The 22,998-nt window shown below is 42.5% G+C and overlaps 2 protein-coding genes across 8 annotated transcripts; one reads left to right on the forward strand and one right to left on the reverse strand.

Annotated features, from left to right (window-relative positions):
• Positions 1–542: 542 nt before the first annotated feature.
• TTC23L (tetratricopeptide repeat domain 23 like) lies at positions 543–19,458 on the forward strand. 3 transcript variants are annotated; one of them, XM_083575775.1, is made up of 12 exons: positions 1,646–2,086; positions 2,542–2,618; positions 3,287–3,418; positions 5,497–5,620; positions 7,578–7,737; positions 9,127–9,258; positions 10,394–10,598; positions 12,558–12,666; positions 14,264–14,391; positions 15,913–16,062; positions 16,961–17,043; positions 17,568–19,458. In XM_083575775.1, exons 3-12 carry the CDS (start codon positions 3,308–3,310, stop codon positions 17,647–17,649), a joined length of 1,284 nt encoding a protein of 427 aa, XP_083431901.1. In that variant the 5' UTR covers positions 1,646–2,086; positions 2,542–2,618; positions 3,287–3,307; the 3' UTR covers positions 17,650–19,458. The 3 variants fall into 3 exon arrangements, with proteins under 3 accessions (XP_083431903.1, XP_083431901.1, XP_083431902.1); XM_083575776.1 differs by having other exon boundaries at positions 1,647–2,086; positions 10,394–10,571; XM_083575777.1 differs by lacking the exons at positions 1,646–2,086; positions 2,542–2,618 and adding an exon at positions 543–1,629 and having other exon boundaries at positions 10,394–10,571.
• Positions 14,898–22,822, reverse strand: RAD1 (RAD1 checkpoint DNA exonuclease). 5 transcript variants are annotated; one of them, XM_083575901.1, is made up of 6 exons: positions 22,671–22,822; positions 21,382–21,647; positions 20,841–20,949; positions 20,481–20,739; positions 19,968–20,066; positions 14,898–18,784 (listed from the first exon to the last, which is right to left on the reverse strand). In XM_083575901.1, the coding sequence occupies exons 2-6, from the start codon at positions 21,574–21,576 to the stop codon at positions 18,601–18,603; spliced, it is 846 nt and encodes a 281-aa protein (XP_083432027.1). In that variant the 5' UTR covers positions 21,577–21,647; positions 22,671–22,822; the 3' UTR covers positions 14,898–18,600. The 5 variants fall into 5 exon arrangements, with proteins under 5 accessions (XP_083432027.1, XP_083432025.1, XP_083432028.1 ...); XM_083575899.1 differs by having other exon boundaries at positions 22,505–22,718; XM_083575902.1 differs by having other exon boundaries at positions 22,651–22,672.
• Positions 22,823–22,998: the final 176 nt, after the last annotated feature.

Raw genomic sequence — 22,998 nt, forward strand, 5'->3', positions numbered from 1 at the left:
TAGCTCAACGATATCCTATTTGATGTGAGGCGACCAGAACTAGGCACACTATTCCAAGTGCAGTTGCTCCATTGATTTGTAGAACGACGACGTGATAATCAGCAGTTTTGTTTTTAAATTTCTTTCCGAAGGATTGCTAGCCTGGAACTGGCCTTTTCAAAGCTGTTGCTTTGAAGAGGCCATTCCTTGGGTTCTCTTTGCACACCCAGCCTTCTGAAGCAGTCCTGGTGTAAGTGTGCAATGTACCTGGGGTGAATGCTAGGGCCCACCACTGACAATCACAACTCCCACAGCTCAGCTGGGCTACAGGGAGGATTAGGGCAGGAAGTTGGGTGCCACAATGGTGTGTAGAGTGGAGTCGAGCCCCTATAGGGCACACTTAAATCACTAGCACCACACTGGCCCCTCTCCTGTAATAGGAGGGCATAATTAAAATGGGAAATGGAGTTGGATAAAATGGCTATGCTGTGGTGATTCAGGGGTTGAATCTGAAATCAAGCTTAGATGTAAGCTTGTTGGTGTCTCTGGTACCTTCTCTCACATCGTGGATGTTGGCTTTTGTGGCGGATGCATGCTCTATATTATTTAATTAATACTATTGCCACAAGTTTGCCATGTAGAGCAAAGAACTTTGATAACTAAGATGGCAGCCTCAATGAGTTTAGATGCCACTCTGTGCTGCCCATCACCTCTGGGAGGCCATAAGGGACTTAGATGGCAGCCCAGTGGCAACACTGAGCAAAAATACAGTCTCACGGGCCTGTATTGCTGGCGCCATTAGACCTTGTCATAAGCACATCTGGGGCACAGCAGTATAATTAAAATGGCGGCACCTGTGAGTACAGGTCCTGCACATAGGCGCAGATGTCTGCTTGATGCCAAGCAAGCAGCCTACCCACCAACTACACACTTTACACACTAGCTTTCCTGTTTAGTGTGGATGTGTATAGACACAGAGATTAGATGGGGGGTGTATACATACATACACAAACACACACACTTTTGAGCTGTAAAACAGAATAGGACATTCCCAGGTGGTTTCACAATTAATTCCCCTTCCTTGGGAACTCTGGGAATTGTAGGCCTGTGAGGAGAATAAGGGTCTCCTCACAACTCTCAGCACCCTTAATGAATTACAGTTCCCAAGATTATTTGGGGAAAGCCATGGCTTTTTAAAAAGTGGTATTATACTGATCCAAACGTTCAGGTGTGAATGTGGTAAAGTGTTGGGACTGTAGAATCTGGGCCTGGACTTCAGCTCACCCACAAAGCTCACTAGAGCTGCTGCATTGAGATGTGGAGTTTGTTAAGTTTTCCTGGTAATAACGTTGGCACTTCTGCCTTGATTTCTAAAGCTTTCTTTTACACTGCAGTGCCTGTTACATTACAGAGCTGTGGTCATTTAGAATTTTAAATTGTGGAAAAGAACTGTGTGCCCCAATGGTTGTCACCATGAAATTACAATGCAACACTCAAACACAAAACTTTCTGAGCTAATAGGATTGCAAACACATTTGCTTTCTGGATACAACACTCAAATTCATGCTAAATTTCCACTAAGACCCACCAGGTTTCCAGAAGTGCCTTTTATGTCCTGTGAGAGATCCCACAACACGGAGAAAAGATCAGGTAAGGAAATATGAGGATAACAGGATAAGGTGCTGTCTGAATGCAGCCCAGAGCAGGCGCACAATCTGACTCTCAGCCTTTGAGGATTTAAATGTGGAGAGTGGGCCTGCAGCATTTTAATTATCAGCCTCCTAAAACCCCTCAGTTGTTACTGAGCTTTCCATCCTGGTGAAAAAAAGAAAAATGGCTCCATCTAAAGGCCAAAGGTTGTTTTTCAGTCACCAGGACAACTGGGGCAACACACTGTCGCCCTAGTGACAGCTTGGGGAGAGACACTGCTTTCACACACAGACAAAACAATCCCTTACAGAAAAGGAACTAAGGTCTCCACCCAAAAGAACCTGATTCCTAATGCCATATTTCTATGTGTGGTTAATGTAAACCTGCGAGGCAAAATCAAGTGCAGAGTGGGAAAGTTCCTTTCCACTGAGTTCCAGATCCACTGCCTTGTTCTGAGGTAGGCAACGGCTCTCGGCTAGCTGATACCTTTGCTGCCGTGAACCATTTTAGATTTATTTTGTTTCACCTGTCAGCTCCGAGGGTATTACAAAAACCCTTTAGACCTGTGATGTATTTAGTCAGGCGTATTTTAGGGGGGAGGAAGGTGAGGGGGAAAAGCAAAGCTGAGAAGGGAGAATTGGAGGTTTGGAGAGAGAGAAATAACAGTGTACATAATGTCACGCCACAGCCTGCCTGTTTGTTAAAAGCAGCTTTACCTCAAAGCTACACAACTCCCTCATTCACAAGTCATCGCCCTTGCATGCAATGCAAACTGTGGAGTCAGTTTCACACGGCAGGCTGTGAACAGCTCCAGCAATTTCCATCGTGCCATTGCTAACTGCAAAATAATAGTAATAGTAATAATAATACATATTAGGGACATAGCTGTCAACCTTCCCTCTTTTTTTGCAGAAAATTCCCTTATTCCAGTGCCATTTCCCGCTGCTATCCCGGATTGTTAGATATCCCGTAGACTGTCCCCGGGACAGGTGAGGCTGCTGATCCCTTATTTTTGCTGCTGCTGATCCCTTATTTTTAAATCTGAAAGTTGACAGCTATGATTAGGGAAGGGTTTTGTCATCTGGGCAGCCCAAGTCCTCCATACACACTGCCCTAGCTGGCGTCCAGGGAAGTAATTTCAGTGCTGCTAATGCAGCAAAAACAACATGGGATGCAGCAATTATGAGTTACCAGTCTCTGCAGCCACAGCAGGCACTGTGATTCTCCAGTGGTTTGACTTCCCCCTTGGAAATGTACTCCATTGTCTCTCAAAACAGACAGATGCCAACAACAGATTAGAACACACCTCTCAATCACCAAGTGAAAAATTGCCAAATATAGCAAATTTTTACTGCTTGCCTAAATCCTAGTTCTGTGTTTTATTGGTAACCAAGGAAGGGAATTGTTGTTATTATTATTGCTGATGCTGGCTTTACACCCCGGGTCAGCAGCTAGTTCTGTTTTCTGTAGGGCCCTTTATAACATGTGGGTATCTACTGCATGATAAGCTCTCCCTAAGAGACAAGCCTCATGATCACAGCCATCCTTGAGTGCCAGCCATGGCTCCAAGGCAGTGCTCCACCCCCCAAGAGGGCCAGGTTTGATCCCAAGGCTGCCAGCTGCTGACACCTACTTTCTAACCTTTTAAAACTCAAAGGAAAAGGTGTGCTCAGATGAAATGAGCAGCGACCGTGAAGAAAATGAAATGTGGTCCGAGCTGCTGGCTACACCAGCAACCAAGTTAATGCAAGCGCAAGAAAGGGCAGAAAGGTTTGCCGAAGAAAAAGAGGTAATCTTATCCTTTTGTTTCCTTTCATGCCTGAATCCTATTGGAAATTAATGAGTGCATTAATGGTGGCGGACTGGGTGACCTGAAGATAGCCACAATCTCTCAGTCTAACCGACCTCACAGGGTTGTTGTGGGGATAAAAGAAAGAGAGGGGTGAATCCTGTATGCTGACCTGAGCTGCTTAGAAGGAAGGGTAAGATAAACCTGCAATATATGGACATGAAAGCAGGCTTCAGATGCTCCAGAGATTTGACTTTGTATGTGCTTGATGCTATAACATTATATCTGGACCCACTGCTTTTTTCCTATTAAAAAAAATGTTTAGGAGTACTCTCATTTTCCTACTCATATTGAAATACTGCCCCTCAATGAGGCCAAACTTAGATTCACAAAATGTTTAGGGGTATGCATTCCCCATGTGCCTTCCCCCCCCCAGAAAAAAGCGCTGTCTGTATCTATATATATATTTTAGCTTACTTTGCCAAACCTTTATTTGGCATTACAAATATAGGCCATCATAAAACATCCATATATAAAAAATTTAAACATATACAAATAAACAGGCATGTAAAATATGTAATAACCCTGCCAAGGGTTATCTGGCATCTGTAAAGAAGGGAAACACAAAGTCAGAGAAGCTGCCTTTTCTAGGTCAGTATATTTGGTGGCGCTATGGGTTAAACCACAGAGCCTAGGACTTGCTGATCAGAAGGTTGGCAGTTCGAATCCCCGCGATGGGGTGAGCTCCTGTTGTTCGGTCCCTGCTCCTGCCAACCTAGCAGTTCAAAAGCATGTCAAAAGTGCAAGTATATAAATAGGTACTGCTCTGGCGGGAAGGTAAACGGTGTTTCCATGCACTGCTCTGGTTCGCCAGAAGCGGCTTAGTCATGCTGGCCACATGACCCGGAAGCTGTACGCCGGCTTCCTTTGGGCAATAAAGCGAGATGAGCACCACAGCCCCAGAGTCGGTCACGAGTGGACCTAATGGTCAGGGGTCCCTTTACCTTTACCTTATATTTGTTCATCGAGCCCAGTGTTTCCTGCTCCAGGGGTTCCCTCTCCGCCAGATGCTGCTGGACTACAACTTCATCATCTCCCTGGCTATTGGCCATGCTGGCAGGGGCTGATGGAAGTTGTAATGCAACAGCGTTTGGGGGAGGGGTGGCGGTCATGCGTTCCCCAGCCCTGGGCTACTCCAAGCAGCAGTGGCTTTCTAGGGCAGGGAGGACTGAATGTGGCCCTTAGGCCCCTATATATGGCCTCCAGGACTCTTCCCAGACACACCCCTTCTCCTCAGGCCACGCTCTCCTTTGTATGCATGGCTACAGAATGTCCCTGAACTCTGATAAAGCTCCTTGATTGCCTGGATGGAGGGTAGAGAAGGAAGTGTGTGTGTGCATAACTATTACAGTACAAATGTAATAGTTATTTATTTCATAAAATTTATATACCAGGAAAAAACCTGATTGCTTTATCTTTTACAAAAAATATAAAGCGATCAAATTATAAGTACCGGTATTTTTTAATTTACAGTTTTTATTTTAAAGCATACAGAAAGTTAAAACCGCAGTAGAACAGACTACAGCAAGTTAAAACTCATACAAGCTTTCTAAATGACTGGGTGGGATTGTCTAAATAAGAACGTCTTCAGCAGGCGCTGAAAAGAAGGTGTACTAAACGATCACGTACTTATAGATGCAATGTGGGCATGATGTAGCACTTGTAGAATACTGATATTCTTTGCTCTGCCCACTTTTGCCTCTGGCCTTGCCTACCAGCGCCATGTGGCCACTGGAACATGTGCCTAGAAGGAAAAGTGGACCTCAAGTTGAAAAAGGTTTCATCCTCCCTGCTTTATGGTCTCTGGCACAGTTATTTAACCTCACCAGCTACCTGATTATTATTATTTAATATGATTATGATTTATTATTATTATTATTATTATTATTATTATTATTATTATTATTATTATTACTGGAGATGCCAGGGAACGGCCCTGAGATGCGGAAGCAAGAAGCAGGCAGATTGGAAAATTTCTTCCTTTTTTACAGCAGATCTTGTGTGTGTGTTTTCTCCAGGCACATAAAGCCTGCAGGGAACTGGTTCAATGTACAGCTCTGGCGAGAATTGTCTATGGAAATGGGCACTGGAAGTTGGCAGAGGCACTTGCTAATCTTGCTCATGGTTACCTTACCCTTCAAGGTAAAAAAGCTAGTATGTAATAATGATAAGATACACATGTCAGTTTGGGTAAGGAAAACACTAAGGATATACAAGATTTTCTGGCACAACCACTTAAGGATGTAATGAATGGAATACTAAACACAGGGAAATTGCCAGAATCTTGGAAAGAGGCATACATTACACTGATTCCAAAACAGGATACAAACTTAATTTTTTGGATACAATGGAGGACTGAAAAATTAGGAGGATTTAATGAAAGTTAGAATGATGTTGGACTGGAAAGTAAATGGTTACTATTAGCAATGGTTAAGACAAGGAGAATAAGGAAGATTAGTTTAAATCTAAATTAAAATAAGGGAAGATTTGCTGAGTAATCGATAAGAATTTGGAATACAGAAAAGGGAGGCATGAGGAAGTCGGGGAAGTAAGGTACAAGAAATTAGGATATGAAATGGTACATGTTTTTTTTTGTTTTGTTTTTGTCTTTGTATGTTTATGTATGTTATGTTTATATGGAAAAATTCTTGAATAAAAATATTTAAAAAAAAAAAAGAAAAATTAGGAGGATTTATAGTATGCAGTTGAAAAGGTTACCTAAAGTACCCATGGTGGGGAGAAGGGAAGTCTAGAGATTTGGGAGTATCTTGTGTAATTTTTATTATTTGTGATTTTGAGTGTGAATGAATTTGTAAAATCAAATGAAAATAATCCCCCCCCAAAGGAAAACACTAAGGATATGATTCCAATTGCTGGTCACTTAATTATTTCATCACAAACTACAGAAGGATAGCTGTGTTGATCTGCTGCTGCAAAAGCAACAAGGAGTCTTTAACATGTCAAGAGACTAACAGACTTCTTGTGGCACAGTAAGAGCAGAAGAGTCTTCTGGATCAGGTCCATGAGACATCTATTCTAGTGGCCAAGCAAATACCTATGGGAATGACCTGAGTGCAAGAGCACTCTCCCCTCCTGTGGTTTCTAGCAACTGGCATTTATTATTACTCTGCGCCTTCTGACAGTGGAGGTGGAACACAGCTATTGTGACTAGTAGTTTTGGATAGCCTTCTCCTCAATGAATTTGCCTAATCATCTTTTGAAGCCATTCAGGTTGGCAGTAGCACCTCTTATAGTTCAGCTATGCTCTGTGTGAAGAAGTTCTTTCTTTTGACGGTCACGAACCTTTTAACATTCATCTTCAATGGATGCCCATAAGTTTCAGGGTCATGAGCAACGGAGAACAACTTTTCTCCATCCGTAATAAATCAGGCAGTCTTTAAGGTGCCACAAGACGCTTTGCCACTTTCAAAACAAAGTGCAAATTTGCAGCTAGAGGATCCAACCCTTCTGTGTGTCACCCTCCTCATCTACCACTTTGCTTTATCCATCCATTCATTCATTTCATAAAATTTGTACACCACTGGATTGTAATAGTGACCTCAAAGCAGTTTACAAAAAAAGAGGTTTTGAAGGAGCTGATGCGTGTATTCATAGGACAATGAGATGATCTGCCTCCAAGGCAAGATGGGATCACAGTTTTAGTCATCATGGAGCACTCATTTTGCAGCTGCTGTTCTTTTCTTCAATTTTTATGACTGATAGTTGATATCATTGATCATTTCTTGGTGGAGACAGAGTTGGAAATGTGCATTTATTCATAATTCTCAATTTAGGGCTTGCATCGGCATATTTTCCTTTCTTCCCATATATAAATTTTCAGTTGCAGCTGCATACACAATGGCACAAAAGCTTTTAGCAACCAGTTTCTTTTCTCAAGTCCATTAATTGTTTGTGGTGGGGATAGGGCAGCTGTGGCCATTCAAACTATAACTCCCATGAACCTGAATGGAACTACACAACATCTAGGTTTTCTGTCCCTGGTTTATGAGAACATTTTTGCTTGAAGTGTTTGTATGTAGTGCAGATTAATGAACACGTCATTCTATGTGGTTAAAGGCAATCTTATTATTTTCCCCAGGTCTTCCCATTCAGGCTATGCACCATGCAAATGCAGCCAAATGCACCATATTTGCAGGTGGAGGTGCCCCTCCAGCATCTTCAGAAGAAAAAGGAGAGTTTCTGAGCACGCTTGTGACAATCTACTATACTTTGGGTGCATCATATTTGATGCAGAAAAAATATCCTTGCAATGCAGCGACCAGAACAGGGGGATTCAGAGGCAAAATACCGAAGCAACACTGTTCAGCTATGAAGCTCACCAGAAGTGCATAGAAAAGTCAGCTTCTTGGTCTACCTTGCAAGGTTGCTGTGAGACTAAAACACTGTTATGAGTACCTTATAAGAAGGGAGCGATACAAATGAGGCGTATTAAGTTTAGCAAAGAAATAGGAATCTCTTTTAAAAAATCCCCTCCGAGCTTTGTGTTCATACACTGTCACCACAGTCCAACATGGGTGCAGGCTTTCATACACTGATTCCTTGGTGGGGTCAAGAGCCAGACATCTAAGAGGGTACAGCATATGTAGAGGCTGAGACTGGATCAGTGCAACTGGCAAGTGAGGCTGTATGCTGGGAAACCTGGTGTTGATTTAGGAACTAAGTAGCTATGTGGCCAAGGGACACGGGTGGTGCTGTGGGTTAAACCACAGAATCCCCACGACGGGGTGAGCTCCCGTTGCTCGGTCCCTGCTCCTGGCAACCTAGCAGTTCGAAAGCACGTCAAAGTGCAAGTAGATAAATAGGTAGGAAGGTAAACAGCGTTTCTGTGCCCTGCTCTGGTTTGCCAGAAGCAGCTTAGTCATGCTGGCCACATGACCCAGAAGCTGTACGCCGGCTCCCAGTAAAGTGAGATGAGCGCCGCAACCCCAGAGTCAGCCATGACTGGACCTAATGGTCAGGGGTCCCTTTACCTTTTTTAGCTATGTGGCCAGCAAGCAGGGAATGAATGTGGCAGACATTCTTCTGACCAAGCCCCATTGAAACCAACCAGAACTGTGCAAGAGCACATTGTTGCTCCTGTGCAACTGCCATGTATTTGAATGGGGCTTGTGCCTCATGTCAGTTATTAGGAATGGGTGACACTTAGTTTTTCTGCTTCAGGCACCACAGTGTCTGGTGCCAGCTCTCTGGACATCTACAGAGAACATTCTCAGGGTGCTCCCAAGAAGCACGTCACCCAGAGTTCATTGCCAGCATCTATGAAGTCAACCCAACCGGCATTTGTGATGAACATGGCCCTGCAATGTGTAGAGCTAGCTTAGTCTCTGGATTTCTTGAATAGGGCTGCCATTAGAGATCAGCAACTGCCTTGTCCCATGGTTCATCACTACCCAAGCAGAAAAATGCCCAACTCCAGGTAAGGTAACTGATGATACTCCAGACTCCAGGGAGCCTCACCCACCTGTCATATTTGGCCCATATGCCTAGGATCTGATAAGAATCTGCCCTGCAGAGCCAAAAAGGTTCTCTGCTCCAGGCAATATTGCAGCTTTTTGTTTGTGTTGATTTTAATGGATTAAAAAGAATAAATCTTGAGTAGCCTCACTGCTTTTCCTTGACTTTTCTACTGGCAAAGAATCCTACTGCAATCTGCAGAAAGCTGAAAGGATTATGGAAGAACTGAGAGGGATGGATTGGAGAGGGACCCAGACTCCTGAACTTAAAGTATCTGAGAGAGACCTTCTTGCAGCACTGGGCAGGTAAACAAAAGACCAATGGCTTGATAAAGGTACAGCTGTTTACTGAACGACTTAAATCACAAATCTAGGCTGCAATCCTATACTTAGTTACAGGGTAGCAAGTTCTCTTGAACTCAGAGGGCATGTGTTTGGCATTCATTGCACTGCTAATGAATGTGCATGTGTGCTGGGACTCCTCTTCACTCCCTAGATGGGGATGTTCCTGCCATCTAAAGGGCTTTGCAGTCTTATATGCAGCTTCCTGCAGTCAAGAATCCAGGTCCTGTGCCCAGGCCAAAATCCAGACTTTGTTTTTTTTAAAAAAAATATATTTATTAAGTTTTCCAATTTTATGCAAACACAAAAAGAAAAAGAAAAAGAAAAATATTAAAAACAAATCAATTTCAATAACAATTTTTCAGTAACATATTTCTTTGACTTCCTCATACCTCCCCTTCTTGTTTTCTAGTTCAAATTGTTAATCCAGCAAATCCTAATCTCTTAACATTCCTTTTAATTAACACCTTATTTTCCAATCAACTTTTTAAAATTTTATGACTTATACAATTTTAATCCCAATTATCTTTATCATAACAGCTAGAGACCACATAAGTTCAATCCAGCATCTTTTCAGAGTTCATTAATTTTGTAGTATTTCTGTAAATAGTCCTTGAATTTCTTCCAAAATCCAGACTTTGCCCCCACATGTCTAACCATGAAGGCACCAGCCTGATCCTTTAGCAGCAAGTGTTTGTGGAGAGCAGTGGCACCTCTTTTAGATGGTAACACACATGCATGTGCAAGTTGTACACTGCTGTCTGGTGGTCAGCACTATTACTGCTGCTACCTACTGGTGCTTTTCAGTGATAGAATTTGCCACTAGAAAACTGTTTTCCGAGAGTAGAAAGTTGTATTCTGAGAGCAGAATTTGATTCATACTCTCAAGTACAAAGAAAGTCAGATATTGTTACATCTATTATACAGTTGTTTTTAAATTGTGTTTTTGTTGTTTTTGTACCTCTTACTGATATTCCTTTTAAAAATTGCTTTTTTATGAAAAGCGGTATACAAGAACGCTAAACAAACAAATATTTTATATTTTCACTTTCAAAAAAATATGGACTTTTAGATCTTATTACTCTGTTCTGTCTTCTAGGGCAAGTTTGCAGCAAAACAAGTTAGAGTTGGCAGCCAGGCATTTTGAGAAGGCAATTGATGCTGTAATTTCAGCCGAAGGAGAGATTTCTCCAGAACTGATAAACCTCTATCAGAAGATAGCCCAAACTGAGCAAGCAAAGGGAAACCATGAAAAATCCATGGGCTATTTGTTACAGGCAAGGAACCTCATAACAGTCCAGCATGTAACCTGAGTTTGTGGTTTTGACTTTATAGAGCTGCTAGGTGACATGTGTATTACACCTCAGTCTTATACCCACTTCACTGGGAGTAAGCAAAGGCTTACCTTTATTTTTATTTAATAAGATTTATGTACTGCTGAATCCTCAAAACCTCTCAGTGGTTTACATAAAATATAAGGTGTACATTCATTTAAGAAGACAGGTAAAGGGTTGTGCTGTAAAAGCTACTATTGCACCATCATATTCATATATTTATAATAATCCCCTCTGTTATTGACAGCATCTGGGCTCAAGTTCTGCTTGAGGGTTTCACACAAGCACCTGGTTGGCCACTGTGAGAATAGGATGCTGGACTAAATGGCCCATTGACCTGATCCTGCAGGCTCTTCTTATGGATGCAGGTTGCCCAAATGGGGCTCAGCATCCGAACACTTCCAATCTCTTACCCTGCAGATACCCTGCAATTACCTTATGGCAGTTCTCTGCAACCTGGTGCCCTCCAGGTGTTTTGGACTGCAATTCCCACTATCCTTGACCATTGGCCATGCTTGCTGGGGCTGATAGGAGTTGGAGTCCAAATCATCTGGAAGGCACCAGGTTGGGGAAGACTGCTTTGAGATCATGGGACCACTTTAGCTGTCACGGTCGGCCATTGGAAACACTGTCTGCTTTCAAATGGAGTAATTCTGTGATTGCAATGTGACAATAATCTCCATTTTATTTACAGTGGTACCTCGGGTTAAGTACTTAATTCATTCTGGAGGTCCGTTCTTAACCTGAAACTGTTCTTAACCTGAAGCACTGCTATAGCTAATGGGGCCTCCTGCTGCCGCCACGCCGCCGGAGCACGATTTCTGTTCTCATCCTGAAGCAAAGTTCTTAACCCGAGGTACTATTTCTGGGTTAGCGGAGTCTGTAACCTGAAGCGTATGTAACCTGAAGCATATATAACCCGAGGTACCACTGTATTCTTGGTTTATCACCCACAGTAAACAGCAACTGAGTGCTTGCATGTCTGAAGGTTAAATGAACGAATATTGAATGAATGCCTGAACGAATGTTGTACACGGAAATGCTACAGTGATGCTTTCATTTTCGCGCATGTGCTGGTCCTTACATTTCCAAGCACTAGAAAAGGTTTGCTTTGGGGGAGAGGGATAAGCTGCTGACAACGCTGGATTTGATGGCATGGCTACCAGTGCCATACTCTCTTTATTTTTATTTATTTATTATTATATTTATATCCCACCTCTCCTCTAAGGCATACATGATTCTCCCTCACTCCATGTTATCCTCTCAAAAATCTTTCTGGGAAGGTCAGATTGAAATACAGTGACAACCCCAACTGAGCTTCATGGCTAGGGTTGCCGTACTCACAAAAGTGAAAATCTGGACAAAGTTGTTAAAAACAAACAAACCACCCTGTTTGCCATACGTACAGGATTTCCTGGATATTTTGCTGATTCAGAGAAAATTTGCCTGGACACTATTTTCAAGCCTGTTTCCCAGCTGTGTCCGGGAAAATCTGAATGTATGGCAGCCCTATTCATGGCTTAGTGGAGATTTGAATCCTGGTCTTCCAGATCCTAGCCAAACATTCTAACCACTACATCACGCTGCCTCTAGAGTACTAGAGTCATAATTAGACAGCTTTGCATGCTGGGCAACGCAGGAGTGGTTTTCCAGGGGTTTTTTGTTGGTTTGCAGTAAACAGCTTGTCTCTTATGTGGGGCTGCATTCACAGGAGTTGTTCATGCTCTCCATCCCTAGCTATGCTGTTGGGAGAGATACAGAGCATGGGTTAGATCCGGGACCCTCAGTTTAGGATTGTGAGTAGGACTATAGGCTCTTAGAGGATTTGGCTGCCAGGTGTTTCAGGGCGCTAATGAAATTGTTCGTCCAGAGCTCCAGATAGCACAGCTGCTATGATGTGAACACACCGTGTGCATCTCTTCCTGGCAGGCCCACTCCATGTCACTAGCTCTGTACAAGAAATCCAGTGCCGAAGTTGCCTCAACAGCATGGTCACTGGGGAAGGCTTATGCTGCAACTGGAGAAGAAAAACATGCAGGTAAGGCACTGGGATAGATATGTAAGTTCTTTCCTTTGCAATGCATGTTGTGTATCACTTTATGCCATTTCAACTTCCACGTTGCCAAGGAATCCTGGGACTGTAGCTCAGTGAGATGCCAAGAATTCTGCTTCAAAATGTGCCTTCCAGCAATTCATAAAACAGGATTTGTAACAAGTAATGACAGGTGGTTATTGCCTTCAGACTCTTGTTTGTGGGCTTTCCAGAGGTTGTCACAGTTGAAAGCAGGATGCTGTATCAGTAGGACCCTTGGTTGGACCCAGCAGGGTTGATCTTACGTTCTTATCTATGATGTTCCTTTTCCAACCCCACTGCCATCAAGAGCTGTCTTGTACTAGAGACCAATTCATCACCCAGTCCACATCTGCCTTTTCTAGCTAGAGCACGGATGGTTTGGACTCTGGACAATGATTTTTCAGCCTCAGCTGAGAATGCATTTTTCTTCACTTACTACACCCGTGTCCTAAACCGGCTCTTCTGCCTTTAGGCTCTTCTTCACTCTACTGAGTGGGACCCTGGATGTTAGACCTTCCTGCCCCCCTCTTTCCCAAATCTCCTATTTGGATTAATTTAACTAGGGTTGACAAGAATTTAATCCAGCTCCTTCAACCCACAAAGCATATTCTCTACCACTGAGAGTTGGAACTCCTCTTATGCTTATAAGCTGTTTTACGGCTCATGCTGAAAGGATTTAGTTTGCTGCTGCTTAGGAGATAAGAAATAACCCAACATATAGCCCACAAGTTCTTTTAATAGCTTGAAACAGCTGAGCTGGTTCTTAAATGGGTAGTCCATTAGGATGAATGAACCGAGATGGAACAAATCATACACTTATTCATTAAAAAGGTGCATTTCACTTGATGGGAACATGTACTAAGAACCAGAGAGACTCCATTTTGTCTCTAATAGATATTAGCTTGAATTAAGACAGACATAACATTAGCCTTCTCTGTAACTTTTCTACCTCAAAATAACACTACAATGAATTGGGGGGGGGACTGGCAAAAAGCTGCTAACATCCTGACACCCCATCTTGTACAAATTTAGATCTTGCCCTTTGCACCTCTCCCAGTTTCCCCAAAACGTACTGACCAGCAAACTAAGCTAAAACTGACAAGAAGTCCCGTCATCCCTTAACCTGTTTACCAAGAAGCTGTAACTGCCGGCTTTGCAAGATGAGGAGACCAAAAAAAGTAGTAGATTGCCACAGGGACTGCTTACACTAAATGCTGATTGCCAATAGAATCATTGTGTGTATTAACCCATGTAATTAAACTGTATAAAATGTTGGAGCACGCTGTGAAAAGACGTGCAGGATCTGGAACTTGATTCTCCTGTACCTTCTTACTGTAGTCTGAATAAATTCTCTCTTTCACCTCCCTGGTGTGATTATTGACTTATCACCCCGGCACTGGACTTTTGTCCATAACATCATCATCATCATCATCATAATTTATTATTTGTACCCCACCCATCTGGCTGGGTTTCCCCAGCCACTCTGGGTGGCTTCCAACAAAGATTAAAAATACATTAAAATGTCACACATTAAAACATATTATACTGCTTGTTTTTCTAGAGGCTGCTGAAATGTACTTCCGTGAGAGTCTTGAGGCCTACAAGTCAGCACTGGGGACGAACCATTCTCGGACAATCAGTGCCCTGGAAGACTTCAGTAAATGGCTTGGGCGAGTAGGGAAAAGAAAGGTAACAGCAGTTCCAGTGGGACACAGGTATAAGCCTTTCAGCTGAAAAAGAGCACAAAAGGGTGGGTGTGTTCAGCTGATACCATTACCAGCTTGCAGGGGAGTGTGGATTGCCTAGACCAGGGATGGGAAACCTGGGTCCCTCCAGATATTGTTCAGCCTGAAACTCCCATCATCCCTGGTACTATCAGCTGTTCTAGCGGGGGCTGATGGGAGTTGAAGTCCAGCGAACTCCGGAGTGACACCATTTCTCTCTCTAGGGACAGGCAGAGGAAGGGGGTGCGGGGGTGCAGTCCGCCCCGGGTGTCATCCTTGAAGGGGGTGACACCGCTGCCCCACCCCCTGGGATGCTTGCCCCGCCCTGCAGGCAGCTAGCCCCACCCCTGGGTGCACAGCATGTGCGCCACTCTGGGTGCCGGAGCAGCTAGCTCCACCTGTGTCTCTAGGGTGGCCACTTACGCATTGCTAGAAAAGAGGAAACACACCAACAATAAAAGAGGACATTGGTTTACATAAAAATAGCATGTTTATTTATTTCATAAAATTTATACACCACTTGGTTGTAAAAAGCCTCAAAGCGCTTTACAAAAAGATGGTAATTTATAGGTGCAAATTTAGAAATAACTGCTATAAATCAATTAGAAGAAGAACACTACTTTTCACCATAATGGAGAAGACTGTGAACAGGGGACTTGCTTACGCATCTAGGTATCTGCAAACTCAAGGCCCCTCCTGCTCTCCCTTCTTAATGTTTAAACTAGACAGCCTTTCCAATAGAGTCCTGTCCACAGCGACCCTATCCTCATCCCTGCCTGCTACTTTCCTGGTGCCAAGCAGGGACAGCATGGGATTTTTTGATGCCTGAAGTGAATTGAAATGTTGCGCTGCTGCCTTTTTGGCTGATAAACTTATTTTGGATGTCTACGGGGTGGCAAGATACATTCCACAGACATCTCTCTCTTTTCGGGGTGTGTGTGTGAGAGAGAGAGAGAGAGCGCGAGAGAGTGATAGACAGAAACAACCCAGAGGAGAATGTAAGGCAGAAAATACTGGCCAAAGTTACCTAGTTGTTTCCTATTGCCATGACAGCTTGGTCTCATGTATAAATCTGATTTTAAGTCATTCAGCACTATGACAGTATAAGGTCCTCGTGTCTTTATAGATCAGTCCATCTTATAATAAAACCAAAGCTTGCCTCATAAGAAAATAGAACCAACACTGCAATCCTATACTTGTTTACTCAGTCACATTGAGTTCAATGGTGGTAACTGGGTATAGGACTGCAGCCTTGCTGAATTTCTATTGCTGAGATCCAGCAGTAAATCAACAGTGCTGAATTTCCAGATCATTAAGTTGGTTCAGAAATGGGTGTTATTTCATTAAGGGAATGGAAGCAGTTTCTCCTTAACACTGTGTGTGTGTGTACACACCCCTAACACAACACGGCACCCCCCAGAGATAATTGATATATTCTTGTTATATAGCAATTAAGACATTGCAATGGATTCTTTTTCTTATTCAGCAGGCCTATGACTTACTCAAAGAGTCATTTATATCTCAGTCTGATCCCTGCAGTGATTTTAATGAACAAGCAATTGAAAGATTGTATATTATGGGCTGCATCTGCCTAGCAGAGATGAAGATAAGGGAGGCCTTTCAGCTGCTCAGTAAGGTAATCAGTTACCATGTTTTTGTGCAATCACGCTGCAGGTTTAAATGAAGGCAGCTCTTTTTCTATAAAAAAGGGTGAAAATTCCCTATAGAAGGTAGATACTATATTTTCAAGGGATAGGGCCCAAACAATTAAAATGATCTCCTAAGTAAGCCTCCCAGAACTGGGTACTTTCTAGCTGTTGTTGGACTACAACTCCTATCACCCATGACCATTGGCCAGTTCTGGCTTAGATTTTTAGAGTCCAATGACATTTGGAAGCCCCAAGTTGGGGAAGGCTATCCATAAACCCTTACATAGGAACCAACTGATTTCTGAGAGATTCCATCACTACCCTGATCACCACAGATTCTGGGCTGGGCAATGGAATCCAAAGGAACTGATACATTGCCCAGTTACTGAACAGCTGCTAAAGAGCTATGAGAATATATATATATATATATATATATATATATATATATATATGGGGGGGGAATCTGTTGTAAAGCAGGTATGGGGAACCTGTGACCCTCCAGATATAGTTGGGCTCCAACTCCCATCAGACCCAGCCAGCACAGCCAATGGTCAAAGATGGTGGGAGTTACAGTTCAGCAACAGCTGGAACACCCTAGGTTTCCCATTCATGTTGTAAAATTCCAGGGCCCAAGCCTGCACCTAGGTTCTAATGATCAACTCAGCCCATGAGGCACCACCACACCTTGTCTGAAAGAGGAAGCTACAGGAAGACCAACTGTGTTAGTAAGATAGCCTCTTAACCACACTTAGGTCAGAGCAGGTGCATTTTCCAGATTGTTTTACTTTAACCTACACTAGGAAACAATGCTGTCCGCTGTACACACTGGGATGAACAGAATAACGAAAAGGAAATAATGGCCTCTTCCACTTTACATCCATGTAGTGTGAACAGATCCAGGTTGCTATCTATGGCTCCCGTCACAGGAAATCGAAAAAGATACGAGAGCTCCTGGACATGCTGAAGATGTAAGTTTCATCAGGAGTTAGGATGCACTATGGGGGGAGCAGGAAAAATACAAACAACAGAATGTCTAGGCTTCAAATCTGGGTTTCAGAGTGTGACTGCCAGGAGATCTCTGCCTACCTCTGCCTCTTCAAAGTTGAGAAGATGGCTGGCCACTCATCAGAGAGCAGAACCACACGTACCACAGAGGGTGGATTTGTCCACGCCTTTGTTTAAATATGCTCCAAGAGCAGCCTTTATATTATAAACATATTTGAATTCTATTATTAAAAACAATTAAAAACAACTTACAACCATAACAATAAATATAAATAAATGAGAGCTTAACAGCACATGTTTAGTAGCACAATTGTCCTTTGAAGAAATATTTTTATTTTCTTCAGCTTAGCCTGGACAGCTCAGAATTTGCAAGACAGCAATTGTGTCTTGCCAAATGAAAGTTTTTTTTCCCTCAACTAAAAATGATTTTTACATTAGGTATGAAAAACTGTTGGGAGAAGGAAAAACTTCTCCTGCTTTTCTGCAGGGTTCCTGCTGTACATGAAGGGACCAACAACATGAAACAGAAGAGAGAGAGACTGCTATGCTGCTCAATCCCTGATTTCTAGACAAACAGCAAGACTAGTCACTGGAAACAAGGAAATATATCCCTAATGCACCGTGAGAAAAGCAAGGCTGCAACACTCAGGTTATTAGCTAATTATGTCATAGCCTGTAGCCCAATTGTGAATATTAACTGTACATGGAAAGATGCTTTGCCCTGGTGCTGCTCTTAGATGGAATGGGCATTCAGAGAGCCCTAGCACAAGGAAATGATCCAGGTCCTCCAAGCATAGTCCTATATCTGCATTTTTTGATGTTCCTTCTTCCTGCCCACAACAGTGAAGGAGTACAAGGGGGGATATATGAAGGACAGTTTTGCAGATTTCTGGGGACACTGTTTCCCCGACATCCAGTAAGGTTGTGACTAGGAACCCAATGAATTAATTTGTAACATGTGAATAGGAGGGAAATCAAGGCCCAAATGTATAGTCATGTACTAGATCCAGAAATATTGCCTATTGACAGAAATATTGTCAAGCATGCCTCCTTGTTTCTAGGTCACATCCAATGTAAGCCCCAGCCAGCATGTTCAATGGTCAGGGATAATGGGAGCTGTAATCCAGCAAAATCTGAAAGGCCACAGGTTGGGGGAAGCAGCTGTGCACCTCCCAGAATTGCCAGCTTCTGATCCCCTGCCCAACTTCCACAGGGCACATAAAATATACTTAGGGTAATGATTAGGAAAAGTTGCATTCCTCTGTGATAAGTACTGTTTCCAATGAAAGACATCAGAATGGTCATTCTATATTTCTTGCCAAAAAAGCTTCACCATACACAATGACTCTTTCCAAACATGCCAAGAGGCCAAATAGTCCATCGCAATAGATTTTGCCTCTAAAACAGAGGTAAGTAAATCTCACAACTGGTTGTCCAAGCTTTCATTCATTGTTTTACAGCTGAGCATCCAATATGGCTTTTAATAAAGGGGGAACAAAATAACAGTTTGTACTTCACAGCTAAATCTCTGCTTCAGTTATGTCCTCATCAGGGCAACAGTAAAACTCTACGAAGCAGATCTGTCCATCTTCGTTCCTGATCATGTATTGCAGTGAGAGAAAGCCTCTGTTATCTGTTCGAATAGACACCTTGCAGGATAAAACTAGTGCTTTTGTTGATGGCTTGAGTAATGCTATCTTATATCTGTAAAGAAATAGGAGGAAGACAAGATGAAGTATGAAGACAAAATAGTTGCTAATAGGTTGCTGCCAGTTATCAGACACAAACTTATTGACAAAGATGAACTTACAGAAACAGCAATGTTTAAAAATGCTTAAAGTTTGAGAATTTAATGTTAAATCAACAAAGGCAAACCTTTTGAGTAAGTTCTCTAAAATACTTAAGACCACATAAAAAAACCTCTTAATCAAAATAATGATGTTAAGACAAACTGTCCCAGAGGAAACATGGTCTGTGTAGATCTACTGATAATCTACTGATCCAGGTCTGTTAAAGATGCATTTTTACTGGTGGATATAGAACCGGGAATACGCCTGCTAAAAGCAGCATTGTGTGGTTACTTGTTATAATTGGGGAGCAGGGTAGAATTCACTCACTTCCTGGATGATGGGATAATAAGGTTATGGGAATTGGCCCACATGGTTACAGGTGACTAATATTATAATAGTGAGCAAGGCAAAAGGAACTAGAGAACTTATTTGTTGAAAATAATGAGCAATTTGGAAATAATTTCACTCAAATGCAATGTTTATGCATTTCCTTCTTTTGTGTGTATGTGTATTAGTATATATTTTTTAGTTTATCTGTATATCTAAGATCAATTCTATTATAATCAATAAAAGTGTATTTGCCTCTCACACTACACCATCAACAGATTTGCTGACCTAGTTCCCTGAGTTGTGGTTAAATCCCTAATGACTGAGTACAATCAGCATGGTCAGAGGGCACTGTCAATTATCTATATTGACTTGAGATGTTTTCCCATGAGTGATCTGTCTTCAAGCAACAGTACAGTGGTACCTTGGTTTAAGAACAGTCCTGTTTATGAACAATTCGGTTTACGAACGCCACAAAATCGGAAGTAGTGTCCCAGTTTGCGAACTTTACCTTGGTTTAAGAACGGAATCCGAACGGAAAGGCACCAGCAGCAGGAGGCCTCATTAGGGAAAGCACACCTCGGTTTAAGAACAGACTTCTGGAATGGATTAAGTTCGTAAACCGAGGTACCACTGTATTACCTTTTTGGCAGAGTACATGCAGCTCAGAATGCAAATAACCAACCATCATGTGATTGTTATTTGAACTTGAGTGGTAAGAACAGGACCAGTCACACCAAATGTTTATTGTATAGGCGACTCCAGCTCACCTGTTTGTCTGGCTTTGGTTACAGTGAAAGGCTTCAATTAAGTCTGAATCTTTAGGATAGTCTAGATGTGTGCTTCCAGCATTCCCAAAAGTGGAGAGTCTGAAAGAGAAAATGAGAAAAATGCATTTCAAACTCACAGTTAAGTTTGTGATAGATGTCAGGCAAGAACACAGGTCTCCCAAATCAAAGTCAAATTCAAATCCCAAGACCATCCCTAGATCTCACATAAGACACGTGTCTTGTACCATGAAACTGTCAATCAATTTGGTCAGTACTGTCCATTCTAATGGACTGTTGCTTTTCAAATTCCCAGGAATAAATCTTCATCCCCCCTGCTACTCTGAGATCCTTTTCAGATGCCAGGCAATGTGAATGTATATGTGCTTAACCACTGAGCTATGGCTCTGCCCTAAAGAGGGATATATTTATGCCAGAAACTTGTAGTGCATTCAAAATCACAGTCACAATACATGTAGTCATTCACTATCAAACTAGAATAGTTATTCCTAGTACCTCAAATTAGACTTTTCTAGAGATACGGTAATCTGCAATACTTCGCTGGACATATCTAGTTCGGAAAATGCCTCTCGGAGCCCCTCTGACTGCAGGATGATCTTATTCACAACATTTGTGCTGCAGAAATCAAAATCGAGGATCTCTTCTGGTTCCTGAGTGTTGATTTTGCATACAGTCACCACCCCACCGTCCTCCAGGAAAAGCGTCAAAGGGTAACCATAACCCCGATAGCACATCCGGAGGGCTGTCTGAGTGCCTGCGATGAGGAAAGAAAGGTGTCTTTATTACAGTTATTCAGTTTATTACCTGTCCATCTTGTCTACATAACCCATTAAAACACACACACACAGGCAATACCTGACAAAGAACTTGTCCCAAATATGGTCAAGCAGTCTAGAAGGACAGCTAGATTGATTCTGAACATCACAGATTCTTCTTGTACCGTAAATTCTTGGAAAACCCCTGCCTGTAAATTAGAAAGACAGGAAACTGAAGACAAAAAGATGAAACTGTTGCACTGTTACAAAATACAACCCCTACCACTGAATTGAACTAAGCCTTGACAAACTGGCAACATGATGTGTCCTTTTAATTCAATTCAGTGTGGCAAGGCAAAAATTAAAGAGAATAGAGCTTTATATTATAAAATAAGAGTAATAAGAATCAAACAGGAGATGCTAACTTGTAGAAGACATACATTGCCAGATTGGGACAACGGCATGCTTTCAAATATTCTCTCACACAGAGAGAAATGTCTCTGAGAAATAACAGCAAGCTTCTTTTAGTCTTTCATAATACTTCTTCCTTCTTTTGAAGCGTCTAACATGTTTATTTACTTCTTCCAGCTAAATTAAAGCCTATTAGTACAATAAAAGGAAAGAAACTGTTCCCATCTAACCTGAATAAAAGCATTGGCTTGCAGAGACTTGGCATTTTCCACTGTGACCTTGAGTCCATTGGCAGTTGCGAAGCAGGTAGCGTGATCTTTAAAATGAACAGCTTTCAGGATGGTGGAGAGGTTTCTGACATTGTCAAGACTTGCAACCAGCACATTCTGCTCTTCTTGGGTTTCCCCTTGGGTTGAAAGGGGCATGGCTGGGATCTGTCACCCACCCAATGCCGCCTCCTCCAAGGGCAGAAACAAGAACAAATCCCAAAGGAGACCTGCAGAAGGCCAAATAACATTTTGAGTAAATTGAAAATGCTTTTAATGAATGTAACTTACCGTATTTTTTGCACCATAACACTCACTTTTTTCCTCCTAAAAAGTAAGGGGAAATGTCTGTGCGTGTTATGGAGGGAATGCCTACGGGTGGCATGCCTACAGATTTTCCTCCTCTAAAAACTACGTGCATGTTATGGTCGGGTGCGTGTTATAGAGCGAAAAATACGGTAAATATCATTAAGTAACAATTGCATTAATATACTTGGGTAGGTTCTCTGTGCTGCACCAGAGAACACAACTGAATAATCCCCTAGTTTGACATTTGTGCTTGACAAGATCCAATTTTAGCTAAAAGTAACATATTTAAATCCAGACTTATTATGCCTCTGGCTGCAGTACAAGCGGAGGAACTAAACCACATCTTATCATGCTACTCTGCCTGACATTATTCTCCTTCTTACTAAAGTTGTCCTGTCTACCTGTGATAAGATATTCAGCTGCTACTTTTTGAATAAACATTCACAAAATCTTTATTGGTAATATATAGATAGATAAACTGAGGGTCTTTACAATTTCATAACATGCAGATAAAAACATAGGTTGAGAAACCAGAGATAGGAGCTGAGGGAAGTCGGGGGGGGGGGGAATGGGAGGGTGAGCATATATTCACGGGGGGGAGGGGTGGGAACAATGTGGATGATGTATTTTCGTTAAAATTATGGTGTTGAAATTCCTAATAAAAATATTATTTTTAAAAAAAGATATTCAGCTGCTACAAAACCATTAATGCCCTTTAGACATCCTCAGGGTCTTCCCCATCCTCCCACCCAGCAAGCACAAAGATCCCCTTCTTTACCTCCCCGCAACGTCACACGCACTTAAGAGCAACGCAGCAGGCAGAAACCCAACTGGTGCAATTTCTCGACGCGACAGGCAGAAACCCAACAGGTGCAGACTGCACTTGCACATCCAGCACAGCAACAACCGCGCAGCTAAACATACCTAACGAGGCGTAAACCTACCTGTCCCGCCTCAAGAGACCGGCCAATCGGCTATAGCTACGTAAGGTCCGACTGCTTTACGACACGTCGTGACCACAGCTTCCGTTCTCAACTCGACCAATCGCTGGCAAGCGAAGTGTTAGTTGGATGTGACGCTATGTGTGAACGCCCACTTAAAAAAAAATCGGAACTCGCCATCAGCCATGGGCACAAGTCGGGGGATCAGTCTGTCCACTGATATCTCTATGGGGAGACCCTTCCATCCTTTGCACCGTTGCAGTATAGAGATTGGAAACTGCAGAGTAGCACGCTTCATTATAGGGATATGACACTTCCTGACTCATTAATT

The sequence above is a fragment of the Podarcis filfolensis genome (assembly GCF_964270895.1).
Source record: "Podarcis filfolensis genome assembly, chromosome: 11".
NCBI classification, from domain to species: Eukaryota; Metazoa; Chordata; class Lepidosauria; order Squamata; family Lacertidae; genus Podarcis; species Podarcis filfolensis.